This window comes from Microcaecilia unicolor, chromosome 7, assembly GCF_901765095.1.
Source record: "Microcaecilia unicolor chromosome 7, aMicUni1.1, whole genome shotgun sequence".
In the NCBI taxonomy this organism is placed as follows: domain Eukaryota; kingdom Metazoa; phylum Chordata; class Amphibia; order Gymnophiona; family Siphonopidae; genus Microcaecilia; species Microcaecilia unicolor.
The window spans coordinates 28,836,186-28,850,986 of record NC_044037.1 but is presented as its reverse complement, the minus strand read 5'-3'; the positions used below and the strand labels follow the sequence as shown (position 1 = coordinate 28,850,986).

The window sequence follows — 14,801 nt, the reverse complement described above, 5'->3', positions numbered from 1 at the left end:
ACACCTGTCCACAGACTCAGTGAATCAGTCAGACTCTAACCTCTACAAAATGGCCAAGAGCAAGGAGCTGTCTAAGGATGTCAGGGACAAGATCATACACCTGCACAAGGCTGGAATGGGCTACAAAACCATCAGTAAGACGCTGGGCGAGAAGGAGACAACTGTTGGTGCCATAGTAAGAAAATGGAAGAAGTACAAAATGACTGTCAATCGACAAAGATCTGGGGCTCCACGCAAAATCTCACCTCGTGGGGTATCCTTGATCATGAGGAAGGTTAGAAATCAGCCTACAACTACAAGGGGGGAACTTGTCAATGATCTCAAGGCAGCTGGGACCACTGTCACCACGAAAACCATTGGTAACACATTATGACATAACGGATTGCAATCCTGCAGTGCCCGCAAGGTCCCCCTGCTCCGGAAGGCACATGTGACGGCCCGTCTGAAGTTTGCCAGTGAACACCTGGATGATGCCGAGAGTGATTGGGAGAAGGTGCTGTGGTCAGATGAGACAAAAATTGAGCTCTTTGGCATGAACTCAACTCGCCGTGTTTGGAGGAAGAGAAATGCTGCCTATGACCCAAAGAACACCGTCCCCACTGTCAAGCATGGAGGTGGAAATGTTATGTTTTGGGGGTGTTTCTCTGCTAAGGGCACAGGACTACTTCACCGCATCAATGGGAGAATGGATGGGGCCATGTACCGTACAATTCTGAGTGACAACCTCCTTCCCTCCGCCAGGGCCTTAAAAATGGGTCGTGGCTGGGTCTTCCAGCACGACAATGACCCAAAACATACAGCCAAGGCAACAAAGGAGTGGCTCAGGAAGAAGCACATTAGGGTCATGGAGTGGCCTAGCCAGTCACCAGACCTTAATCCCATTGAAAACTTATGGAGGGAGCTGAAGCTGCGAGTTGCCAAGCGACAGCCCAGAACTCTTAATGATTTAGAGATGATCTGCAAAGAGGAGTGGACCAAAATTCCTCCTGACATGTGTGCAAACCTCATCATCAACTACAGAAGACGTCTGACCGCTGTGCTTGCCAACAAGGGTTTTGCCACCAAGTATTAGGTCTTGTTTGCCAGAGGGATTAAATACTTATTTCCCTCTGCAGAATGCAAATAAATTCATATACTTTCCACAATGTGATTTTCCGGATTTAATTTGTGATGTGCTATCTCTCACTGTTACCAATAACCTACCCTTCAATTATGGGCTGCTCATGTCTTTGTCAGTGGGCAAACTTACAAAATCAGCAAGGGATCAAATACTTATTTCCCCCACTGTATGTTCACACATTGGTGTTCATTTTATAGCATGTAGAAAAAAAGTCATCACCGACTGAAAAACCCTCAATTATTTGTTTTTTTTTACTTTTTATTGAAAAAAATTTTTCTTTATAAATACGATGTCCTCCAAATTAATTAACTGTAATGTCTAAGTGAAACTAAAAATAAAATGTTCACTTATTAGAAAAAAAAGCATGGCCGTTCACTTATCTTGTCATATTGTCTTTTCAATTCCGTGCCTGTTCCATCTCAGTACTGCGCCGGTTGCAATTAATTAATTTGGAGGACATCGTATTTATTAAAAAAAAATTTTCAATAAAAAGTAAAAAAAACAAATAATTGAGGGTTTTTCAGTTGGTGATGACTTTTTTCTACATGCTATAAAATGAACACCAATGTGTGAACATAGCTGTAGTAGTTGAGACTTTTCCCTCATTTATACAATAATCACTGCTATTGTAGTTATTAGAATCTATACTTCCCCATCTTGAGATTGCCTTAGTTAGAATTAACCATATAAATCTTCATGACCACCTAAATGCTGTTCTCTTTTATAGACCACCAGGAAATTGGCATGACTGCCAGACACACTTCACGGACTTCATATCGAATGCATGTGTCTCTTATTCCAACCTGCTTATATTAGGGGACATTAATCTTCACTTTGAAGACCTTAACTCAATAAATGTGCATGAATCTAAAGACTTTTTCCAATTATGGGATCTCAACACGCCTAATATTCAACCAACCCATATGAAAGGCCACACTTTAGATATCATCTCACACAGATTCTCCTCTGACTCAAATTTTATATTAGCTGAAGGACTCCCACACCGTGGTCTGACCACTACAAATTAAACATCTCCCTTCAATGGCAAAAAAAAGAGTTACAATATAGTCAAGAGTGACTAACCTATACCACGAGAGGCCAAATTGACCCATCAATATTCTGGCAACATTTTTATAATAATGAATGGTCAGAACAAGCAGAATCAAACCAATTGCTTTTAGAATGGGACAACAGATGTGAAAACATATTAAACAACACAGCACCTTTGAAAACTAGAACATCACGAAGGAAGAACTTAGTACCTTGGTTTAACGAAGAATTGAAAAAAATTAAAGACACAAGTTAGAAGACTAGAACGATCATGGAATAAAAAGAAAGATGACTCAACATTCAATGCTTGGAAACAACTACATAGAAAATACAAGTATTCCATTAGACACACCAAAAGAACAAAATATTACAGAACCAAAATCAGGTCAGACTACAATGATACACAAACTTTACCAGCTTGTGAACAAATTATTAGACACTGCACCGGTTACTTCAAATAGCGCTGACACACCATCAGCAGATAATTTGGCGAAGTACTTCAATGAGAAAATTGTAAAGCTACGACTTACGTTACCAAATCAATAACATCAACTATATCAAATTCCTCAACTGTCTAGACCCACGCCCTGATGAACATCCAGCTGACCGAACATGGACTAACTTTGACACCCTCTCAGATAATACCATCTTTCGAACAATTAAAAGATTCGCCAAATCCCACTGCAAACTAGACATATGTCCAAATTACCTTATAAAATCTGCCCCTCAACAATTTATATCAGAACTTACAATAAATCTTAAGTTTATGCTGCAAAATGGTCTGTTCCCTAAGGATAAAGGAAATATATCTTACTCACCCCCATACCTAAGAACTACTACTACTTAACATTTCTAGAGCGCTACTAGGGTTACACAGCGCTGTACAGTTTAACAAAAAAAGGACAGTCCCTGCTCAAAAGAGCTTACAATCTAATGGGCAAAATGTCAAGTTGGAGCAGTCTAGATTTCCTGAATAGAAGTATGGTGGTTAGGTGCCGAAGGTGACATTGAAGAGGTGGGCTTTGAGCAAGGCTTTGAAGATGGGCAGGGAGGGGGCCTGGCGTATGGGCTCAGGGAGTTTATTCCAGGCATGGGGTGAGGCAAGGCAGAAAGGGCGGAGGCTGGAGTTGGCGGTGGTGGAGAAGGGTACTGAAAGTAGGGATTTGTCTTGAGAGCGGAGGTTACGGGAAGGAACGTAAGGGGAGATGAGGGTAGAGAGGTAAGGAGGGGCTGCAGATCGAGTGCATTTGTAGGTTAATAGGAGAAGCTTGAACTGTATGCAGTACCTGATCGGAAGCCAGTGAAGTGACTTGAGGAGTGATATGAGTATATCGGTCCAGGCGGAAGATCAGGCGTGCGGCAGAGTTCTGAATGGACTGAAGGGGGGATAGATGGCAAAGAAAAACACCAATGACCTAATCAATTACCGCCCAGTGGCATCTATTCCTCTTGTAACCAAACTAATGGAAGGCATGGTTACCAAACAACTAACTGATTACTTAAATAAATTCTCTATTTTCCATGATTCGCAATCGGGATTCTGGTCCAATCACAGTACTGAAACAGTACTAATCACTCTCAAATAAATTTAAACAAGCTATTGCTACTGGGAATAATATACTCCTCCTACAATTTGATATGTCTAGTGCATTTTTGACATGGTAAGCCATAAAATATTATTATATATCCTAGAATACTTCGGAATAGGAGGTAACGTTCTAAACTGGTTCAAAGGCTTCCTAACCACAAGATCTAAGTGATATCTAATTCGAGTATGTCAGCTTCATGGACACCCGAGTGCGGTGTTCCCCAAGGACCTCCACTCTCGCCAACCCTTTTCAACCTAATGATGACACCGCTGGCCTTAACCCATACCTCTCAATTCATCATCTCAAAAGAATCCTTCTAAATGAATTGAGAGGTTGGACAGCCGTTGTGGAGTCCTGCGACAGTGATTTCTTGAAACTCGGCCATGCAGTGATTATATACTAGCTTCGAAAGTTTCAATATTTTTGGCTCACCTTTGGGATTTAATTCAGAGGTGGTATTACATCACATTGGGGAAGAGGCTATTGCTACGGACAGTGTTTTGTGATAACAATATTAAGATGGATTAATGACAAGGACTGAAGTTACTGACAAGGACCGAAGTCAAGAGGATCCTCTCGACCATCTCAAAAGCTAAGAGCCGATTTTCTTGTATTGTGATCTTTGGCTCTTGATTGAGGAGATAGCACACCATCAGGTGCCCTTTCATTGCAGAGATCATACATTTAGAAGTTAAGAGATTAGGGCACATCTATAGAAAAAAAAATTTTCACGTGTGAGGTTTTTATAGGAGCAAGTGACAGGACTGACTTGCTCGGTTCTGAGATTTGTGAGAGTTAAGCATTTATTTATTAAGTCACATTTTGTGTAGTACACAGATGGTGTTGCTTTGAAAACATCTTTTATAAAAAAATATATATCTGTGAGAAGTTCTATGATAGAGAAACTTGTCCACCCTTAGAGGCGTCACTTTGCGGTGGTGCCTCGTTTTTGGGCGAGTTCACCACTCTGAGAACCTCTCTACTAATTATTAAATAGTTTTTAGTTACCCAGAACCGTTCTAGGTCAACCCTCGCACTTGACTATCTCCTAGTTCGTATTCTATCTGGTTTACCTTTTCCAGAGTATTTATTTGGGAAGTTTTTTTGACATCATTAATTATACAGCAGGGCTGAACAACTTAAGCAAGAGACAGACCATTTGGACTCTGAAATAAGACAACTAGAATTGACTTACATCACCAACCAAAATCCCAAAACTAAACTGAAATATAAATATAATTTCCTGCTGTCTAAAGAAGTCCCACTTTGCTGAACAGAAACCACATATTCAAATTACCAGTATATGCAGAAGACATCTTAATATACCTCAGTTAAATCTTTACCCTCAATCTTAAAATGCATTGATGCTTTCTCCCTCCTGTCAGGTTACAAAATCAACTGGACCAAGTAAGCAGCTATGGCCCTCTCTCGTTTCACCATGAATTATACAGCAGAATTCCCATTTAAATGGGAACCAGAAAAACTTAAGTATTTGGGCATATGGTACAGTAACAATCCCTCACAAACCATTAAAACTAATTGGTCAAAGAGCAACTAGATCACTGGTCCTCCTTATTCCTTAGTTGGTGGGGAAGAACAGAGTCAATAAAAATAGTTGCTGCTCAGAAAACAAATTATATTAGCACTAGTAAAAAAGGCCCGTTTCCAAAACAAATGAAACGGGCGCTAGCCAGGTTTTCCTCGTAGTGTGTATGTTTGAGTGAGTGAGTGTGTGTGTGTGTGTGTGTGAGTGACTGTGCGATTGTGTGTCAGAGAGAGATTGTGTCTGTGTGATTGTGTATCTGAGTGAGAGTGTGTGTGTTTCTGAATGACTTTGTGCGAGTGCATATGTGAGACACAGTGAGTGTGAGAGAGTGAGTGTGTTCCCCCCCTCCTCTTATGATAGCTAAAGTAGCATCCCTTCCCTTACGGGCGAGGGCAGGGCAAACACTCATGGGCAAACTTTGATCTACACCACCACAGATTTAGAATGTTGGGACTTATGGAGGCTTCATTAGAATGTTGGAGGTGCGTTTTATATATAGAGATGATTCCCACTTATCTCCCACAACATTTTTATAAAAAATTGGATAGCTTCCTCAGTAAGTTTATTTGGAAAAAATAAAGTCCCTCAAATAACTCTTAAACTAAAACTTTCAAAATACAATGGTGGTATAAAAGTTCTCATTTGGCCTTTCAAGCCTCCCAAACAATCAATGGTTCAATTTATCTGAGATCTCCTTCGCCTAGGATGGGATGATACATACTCAACAGAACTTTCACTCTGGAATAATAATGCTTTTCAAAAACCAAAGGAAAAGTCACAGCGAAGGCGACAAAATGGATGATGTCAAGAAACTTCTACTGGACTCAAAAAGTTCTCAGCAAAAGTTTATTAATAAAACCTGGACTCAACACGAGTCGTGTTTCGGCTGCTCTGGCCTGCCTCAGGAGTCCCTGTATGTTATCGCTCTAATAATTCCTGGAAGAAGAAACGGTCTTCTAAAAGTGTGCAGCTGAAAAAAAAGTTATGAAAAAGCAGTCTATTTGTCTTGAGGGTGCGTCGTTTTTCTGATGATGCTCATCCTGTCGTGATGACTCCCCTGTAAAAAAAATACTGGTACCTTTACACCCTCTCCCCCATGTTTTTCTGTCCTTATCTTCTAACCCAGGACAAAGTTTCGGCCTGCCTCTCAGACATCGATGCCTGGATGTCCAACCGGCATCTGAAACTGAACATGGCAAAGACCGAGCTCCTTGTCTTTCCACCCAAACCCTCTTCTCCTCTTCTCCTCTTCCCCCACTTTCCGTCTCTGTTGACAATGCCCTCATCCTCCCCGTCTCTTCAGCCCGCAATCTCGGAGTCATCTTCAACTCCTCCCTCTCCTTCTCTGCCCATATCCAGCAGACAGCTAAGACCTGTCGCTTCTTCCTCTTTAATATTAGCAAAATTCGCCCATTCCTCTCTGAACAGACCACCCGAACCCTCGTCCACTCGCTCGTTACCTCTCGTCTGGACTATTGCAACATTCTTCTCGCTGGCCTCCCGCTTAGCCATCTATCCCCCCTTCAATCTGTCCAAAATTCTGCCGCACGTCTTATCTACCGCGTGAATCGATACTCTCATATCACCACTCTCCTCAAGTCGCTTCACTGGCTCCCGATCCGCTACCGTATACAGTTCAAGCTTCTCCTATTGACCTTCAAGTGCACTCAATCTGCAGCCCCCCTTTACCTCTCTACCCTCCTCTCCCCGTACGTTCCTACCCGTAACCTCCGCTCTCAGGACAAATCACTACTATCTGTACCCTTCTCTACCACCGCTAACTCCAGACTCCGCCCCTTCTGCCTCACATCACCATATGCCTGGAAAAGACTTCCCGAGCCCATACGCCATGCGCCCTCCCTGCCCATCTTCAAGTCCTTACTCAAAGCCCATCTCTTCTCCCTTGCTTTTGGCGCCTTACCACTTTCCCTACATAGCTTATAACCTTTAGATTGTAAGCTACCTACATTGACTACATAAGTTGTAAGTCACCTACACTGACTACATAGTTTGTAACCTTTAGATTGTAAGCTCTCTTGAGCAGGGACTGTCCTTCCCCATGCTAAAATTGTACAGCGCTGCGTAACCCTGACAGCGCTATAGAAATGCTAAGTAGTAGTAGTAGTAATTCTTCTAAACCCACAGCCACGAATACCTTGTTAATTGTACATTAAAGAACTACTTACTAGTAGCATCCTAAAAACGGCAACCCACTCCCTTTGAACAGCCTCACCTACCTCCTCTGAGTATCCATGCCATGCTCTCGTACCCACCTCCACCCAAAAAAAACCCCAAAACAAAACTACAGCAGCAGCACAGCCTCATTGCTCCCACCCTGAATGCTAGGCCCAACACAATCATGCAGTGGCGTTCCTGGACTGGATGGCACCCGGGGCGGAGCGCCGATGCGCCCCCCCCCCCCCCCGCTAGATGACACCTCCCCCCCTCCAGCAAAATGACACCCCTCCCGGGTGCACACCGCTGGGGGGGGGGGGGGTGCCGTGGCACGCGCCTGCTCCTCCGAGTTCGCTGAAGTTTAGCGAACTCGGAGGAGCAGGCGCGCGCCGCGGCACCCCCCAGCGGCGTGCACCCGGGGCAGACCACCCCCCCCGCCCCCCCCCCCCTTGGTACGCCACTGCAATCATGCTCCTCTCCCCCTTCTCCCCGATGCTAAGGCAGCACATTCTCCCTGCTTTCCCTCCTCCCACTCCATGCTCGTGGCCATGCTTGCTTCCATGTTACCTCTTTCTCTGCTTCTTTCAGCTCTGCTTCTTTCTCTTTGACTCTCTGGACAAACATCTGCCTCATTTCCTCCTCTTTTTTCTGCAGCTCTCCCAGAAACTCGTTCCGTTTGGCCTCGTACGTCTCTTGCAAGCTACAAGCAAAGCAGAATTAAAAGCGTAAAGCCAACTGTGAAACTACCATTAGTGCAAAGACCAAAAGAACACATGGAAGCCATTTTATCCTCCTGCATGGCCACCTATCTCCAGCCAAACCCCCTCTACCACCTGTCATGGTCATTACCAGGACCAGTATAGCAAGGGGATAGGGGTTGGGGGTTCAGTTCCCACCAGTTTAGTGGGACTGGTGCGCGTACCTGAATGGTTTGCTGTCTGGGTCAGTGTCTTTAAACCCCATTTCTTCCAGCTTACACCGACGATAGAGCTCATAATGGCGTGTGTGCGTCTGCTCACGCAGATCCTCCATATTGACCCGGATCAGCATCTCTCGGAGCTTCACAAAGTCACAGTGATTTTCATTTTCAACTAAATAATAAAAAAAAGAAACAACACAACATTAAAATGTAACTAAATGAGCAAAAATGACAAGGAAGCCTTGGATCACTTTCAACTGAATACCGCAGAGGCTTATTGCAGCTTAGTAACTATTTAGCAAAATTTATAATTCATTCATCAAGTAACACCCAAGCGGAATTCCACAAAATATATATCACAGAGCTAAATATATGTAATACATAACATCAGAATAATAAATAAAATGACAATACACATCAAAACAAACATCATAGATCTCAAAACTAAACCATGGACTTGTTAACCCTGACATCAACATTCTGGGCTATTAATTGTCTTAGGCCACCTTCAGACAAATGCACAAGCAAAAGTTTATTGGAAAACCTATGAAAAAAGCAAGGTTTTTAGTCACTTTTTAAAAATAACTGTCATAAGTTCAAAAGGTAACTTATTCCACCTTTGATGGAAAAGGAATGACTGTCTCTTTGAAATGTATTTATGTATTTTATTTTAGTTACATTTGTACCCTGCGCTTTCCCACTCATGGCAGGCTCAATGCGGCTTACATGGGGCAATAGAGGGTTAAGTGACTTGCCCAGAGTCACAAGGAGCTGCCTGTGCCTGAAGTGGGAATCGAACTCAGTTCCTCAGGACCAAAGTCCACCACCCTAACCACTAGGCCACTCCTTCACTAAAGATGGTATATACCGTTGTGTACATTCCAAGTGAAGAGCTCAACATGTTGGCCACACTACTTCTCATACTGTATGTTCTGCAGACCATTCCGATTCATCTTTTACATAGAGACTTGCTGCTGTTAAGGAAAGAGTTTTCGAAGTTCTGGTGGGGTGCAGGGAAGCCCAAAATGAGTCTAGATTATTTATTCCATGGATGGAAATTTTATAATAATACCTGCCTCCTGCACCAACTGGTTACTTGGGTTGGAAGACTACACTCCTGCTGCTTTCAAACAGGTTTTTTTCCCCCCTCCCTCGGACACAGGGCGGACATGGTCCTTGATGTCTTGTAGTTTTTTTGTGCTACCTCGTTGACTTGTACCACATGGACTAACCCCATCACCAAGAAACAAAATACTCTACATTGTAATACTACGTGTGAATCAAATTTCGTAGTGCAGCGATATAAACACACCCCGCAATAACATGAGTCAGCATATAACACGATCATGTCTTGACCCCCCCCCCCCTTTTTTTATTTTTATATAAAACATACAGCTCCTCCTGTTGGCAATGTCTAGCTACACTGATGTGGGGGCCACTCCTGTGCCTGCAAGAAAAACACTCCAGCCAATGTCTAGCAATGTCAGGTTGGGCTCCTTCAGTTGAGCTCTTTCTACATGGCTGAAGGCTGTTCCCAGTGCTGGTCTAAAAACAATTTTGGGTGAGCTCCGTCTATGCAGCTGAAGGCCCCTCCCATGCTGTCAGTCAAGTCCCTCATCTCAGGGGAGCTCCATTTGGCTGACAAGGATGCAGCACATTCTTACAGAAGAGAACTTAAAAAAAAAAAAAAAAACAACTGCTGGAAGAAGGTAGCTACACTGAGGATCATTGAGGACTGGGGATCTTTCCTGCCCTGAAGAATCCGCTAGACAACCAGGGTGGCTTGAGGTATGTGCTGGGAGGGTATCCTGCAGCTCAGGGGAGGAGAGGCAAAGCTCAGATCGCCATGCATTTCCATGGGGACCCCACAAGACCTAGGTCCATCCCCGCAAGCCTGGAGGGAATCCCCGTGGGAATCTCATCATCCCTGCTCCCGTGCAGCTCTCTAGTCTGGACTGATCCTTTGGTGATGAAGTGGAAAAGAGTGGTGTTACAGAGTGGGGATGTTTAGAACTCAGGGCTTATCATAGGGTAGAGGGAGGAACTAGTAACACATGATTGTTGCACAGTGAAACTGTACAACAGATGAAACACTGACAGTAGCCTAATTACTTCTTTTTTTTTTTTTTGGCACCAAGCAGTGCATTTCAACTTTTAAAGGAATTCAGTGGGGATCAATATTTCACCTGTAGAAAAGCTTTAGTAACACATTCAAGAGACAATACATCAGCTACAAAACAAAAGCTTTGTCAGTGCCAGCTGTCAAGGTTATAGCATTTATACATTTTACTAATCATATATCACACAGAATGTGTTACTGTAAAAGCAGGGCTTAATTTGTAGACAAAAAAAAGGAAGTGGAAATGGGGGTTAGGCCAGGGTGGAAATGAACTTACTCCTACACACACACAATACTCTACTTGTGGATAAAATGGAAGTTGGTCTGTACATATACTTGGGAAATTCATCTTTAAAATTGTTTTATTAAATACTAGTAGAAAAGGCCCGTTTCAGACACAAATGAAACGGGCGCTAGCAAGGTTTTCCTCAGAGCGTGTATGTTTGAGAGAGAGTGTATGAGAGAGAGAGAGTGAATTTGCGAGTGTGGGTCTGTGAGAGAGAGTGTGTGTGTGCCTGGGGCCCCCCCCCCCCACCCACCCAGTTCCAGTGTTCCCCCTTCCTCCGAGGTCCAGGGCCGTCGTCCCTCCCTCCCTCCGAGTTCCAGGGTCGTCGTCCCCCCCCCCCCCCGGGGTTTAAAAAAAAAAAAAAAAAGTTTTTGTACAGGTGGTGCATTCCTCCCCTCTCGTCCCCTCCCTCCGAATTCCAGACCCCTCCCTCCCACTCTCAGAGTTCCAGACCCCGCCTCCCTCCCTCCGATTTGCAGACCCCGTCCCTCTCTCCAAGTTCCAGACCCCACCTCCCTGCCTTCCTCCCTCCGATTTACAGACCCTCTCGAGCCCCCCTTCCTGCCGCCAACCCTCCCCCGCCGCCGTCACGTACCTGTGCTGGCGGGGGACCCAACCCCCGCCAGCCGAAGTCCTCTTCTCGGCCGCGCGGCGTGGACGAATGACGTGATCAAGTTGGAATCTGTTTGTGTGCGTGCGTCTGACGTCAGACGCACGAACACAAACTGATTCCAACTTGATCATGTCATTCGCCCACGCCGCGTGGCCGAGAAGACTTCGGCTGGCGGGGGTTCAGGTCCCCCGCCAGCACAGGTAAGCGACTGCGGTGGGGGAAGGTTGGCGGCGGGAAGGGGGGCTCGAGAGGGTCTGTAAATCGGAGGGAGGAAGGCAGGGAGGTGGGGTCTGGAACTTGGAGAGAGGGACGGGGTTTTGTTTTGTTATTGTGGAAGTGATGAGAGCGAGAGAGGGAGGAGCAATGGTGACGACGTGCGAGGGAAGAGAGAGAAGCAATGCTGGATGGTTGGGGAAGCGAGAGAAAGGGGTGATGCTGGATGGCAGGGGAAGAGGAGGAGAGATGTTGGAAATCTGAGATGGAAAAAAAAAGAAGACAAAAGTAGGGAGATGGTGGACATGAACAGAGGATAGAAGAAGGGAAAGAGGGGAAATACATATAGATGGCAGGGAATGGAAGAGAAGAGAGAAGGAAGGAGGGAAAGGGAAGAGCTAGAAACTAGATACATTTGAGAACGAGGCAGAACAATTGAAGAAAGTTGGATGTGAAAAATGGATATAGGGCAGGGAGTGAAGATGAAAAGGAGAGAAAAGAAATAGTGAATGGACAGGGGGGCTCTGGAAACAGAGACAGGGAACAAGATGATTAGAAAAATAAGTCACCAGACAAAAGGTAAGAAAAATGATTTTATTTTCAGTTTAATAACTGAACGTCAGTTCTTAAAAATTTACTTGCAATTAATCGTAGGATTAAAAATTTTAATCATGATTAATCGTGTAATTAAAATTTTTAAATCGATGTGCAGCTCTAGATTAATATAAATTTCAATAAAAAGAAAAAAAATTCTCAAAGGAGCAGTGGTAGAGGATTTCGTTTGTCACATTGCTTTTTAGCATTATATGCTTTTGTGGTTTAGTCTGTGGCACCCAGCGTGCAATAGCTGTTAGGATTGCCAATGGTGTTATATTTATATCTTTCCATTGGCTCCCCGATTGGTTTTTGACTCCTGAGGCAGGCGTGTTTTACGCAAAAATGCAGGACTGTTGTCAACGTTTTAGTTTAAAAAAAAAAATGTTTTAATAAACTTGCCCTTGTGTTGGAATTTCTGTGGTCGCTCCCCAATTGTTTGTTTTTCAATCTTTTGTGTGGCTTTTGGGGAATCTTCTGCTTTTCTGCTTGTACGTCACTGCTTAAGTATGCCACCTGGTGGCTGGGCTAGGGCGGGGCAGCGATTGCAAGGTTCCTGAGGGAGCCCCGGTACATGGCCCCTAGCCCAGATCCATTGTTGCAATGACCAATGATCTGACTAGGTATAATGGGGAGGCGATTCCCAGTCCCAGAAGGCTTCAAATGAAGACTCACAGGCCCCAAGACCAAGCCCTGGTTCTGACAACTGAAAATAAAAGATGCAGGAGTAAACTGCTAGATCAAAAGAAAAATAAAATGTGAACCTCACTCACCCTGCACAGTTCCCCAGGGATACTGACGGGCTTTCATCATCTTGTTCCCTATCTTAAGCTCCTCCGTGCTGCCGACCACAGCAAAGGGTAAATGAGCCTGAAAGACAGATCAATAAATTCATGTTAATTTTCCTGTCACACAGCTTTTTCTGACAAAAGAGAAGAGGGTGATGATCCCCAGTCCTTCCATTCATCAGCTCCTTTGAGAGTTGCAAGTAAGTGGTGTTAGCAAAACACATCTCATGAATATTCATTCTGGGTTATCTGCATGCGTTTGGTCCAAGCACCTGCTTAATTTGCATGTGTGGGTTATGCAGAAATCCAGAGCCTTTTGGGAACCTCCTTCCCCACCCTGAGAAAGGCACCTGGCAATCCCTGAATTCATCAATAAGAATCTTTAAAAGCAAGGCTTGAACCTGACAGCACTATTGATGTTGAAATGCGTCCATACAGTGAAGGCAGAAAATGATGTAGAGACGAGCTTGCACACCAGCCAAGAATGTTTAGACCCAGGAAAGGATATCTACCCCTCCCCCCCCCAAACTACTTTTTGTAGTCTGCTTGTCTATTGAGGGCTTTTGTTTTAATTTTTTTTTAGTTTCTGCTTTTGGCTCTCTTCTCTTCCCCTTTTATTCCCTGCCTTTCAGCTCTCTCAGCAACTGTTCACTATCCCCCTTCTTCCACACTCCCCCACCAAATATCTGTCCTCAAGTCTTTCTCTACTTGCCAAAAAACGCCCAGGCTGTGCCTTGGCCCTGCTCACCTCACAGACACCTGCTCACACTACAAGAAAAGGTCTCCATGGACCCAAAAGCAAAGAAACACCTGAATATCTTCTTGCTGAGCAGTCTGTCCCAACTCTGGAGGCCTTTGCTAGCTCTGCTCTTCTACCTTTAACCCCTTCTTGCCTTATTCTGATGCCAGCCAACCAACCTCAGTGCTGCTCTGGCTCGACAAGGCTGGGCCTCTCCTTCTCTTCCTTCCATTGCCAATCTCCATGATGCCAATAGCAGATAGAATAACTTCCTTCACTAGTCCCCATGGCACTGGATCCCACCAGTAGCCATGCCCACCAGTGCCAGGGACTCTCTCCACTCTGCCTCTCAAAAGCCTCTCCTCACTGGGGAATCTGTACAGTGCTGCGTACGTCTAGTAGCACTATAGAAATGACTAGTGGTGGTAGTGGGGAATCGCAGTCCTACACACCTTGCTACACTGAAGACTTTGCGGGCTTCTAGCACCAAAGATCCCATTGTGCTGAAGACTACAGCTAAGAGTTTGCACTGGCACTCACAGTTCTCCCTTCTCCCTAGATTGGCACAGAACCAGATCTTCCAGGCATCATTTGATTTAAGTTTATATACCACTTAACACAAAGTTTTAACACAATATAATTTGTATTTATAGGTTCTTATATTTCCACATTATGCAAAAAAACATTGTCAGTTCAATGTGGCATACATTCAATTATTAGAGTATTTTACAATAATCAATAAAGAAAAAAAATCAGTCTACAAAGAATTAAGTATGGTCAAAAAGCATAAAGTGTAACTAATTAAATAATTATGTAGACGTTAGATCAAATTATTATTACTGGTTAATCCGAAGAAATTTTCTGAAGAGAAATGATTAACTTTTTACGGAAGGACAAGTAATCATGTGTATGTCTAATTTCCTTTGGAAGCAAGTTCCACCATTTGGGACTAAGTTAAGTAAACCCCGTGACAAATATTGATGTTATAATGCCGTTGTATCGCTCCATGGTGCGACCGCACCTTGAGTATTGTGTTCAATTCTGGTCGCC

The 14,801-nt window shown here is 44.1% G+C and overlaps 1 protein-coding gene across 4 annotated transcripts in view; it reads right to left on the bottom strand.

Moving 5' to 3' along the window:
- Window positions 1–14,801, bottom strand: part of SEPTIN6 (septin 6) — an 87,505-nt gene that overhangs the window by 25,114 nt on the left and 47,590 nt on the right. For all 4 annotated transcript variants that reach the window (XM_030210664.1, XM_030210662.1, XM_030210666.1 and 1 more), the window contains exons 6-8: window positions 12,998–13,094; window positions 8,403–8,571; window positions 8,048–8,180 (exon numbers count right to left, since the gene is read on the bottom strand). In XM_030210664.1, the coding sequence (XP_030066524.1) occupies window positions 8,048–8,180; window positions 8,403–8,571; window positions 12,998–13,094 (399 nt within the window). The remainder of the gene's footprint in view (window positions 1–8,047; window positions 8,181–8,402; window positions 8,572–12,997; window positions 13,095–14,801) is intronic.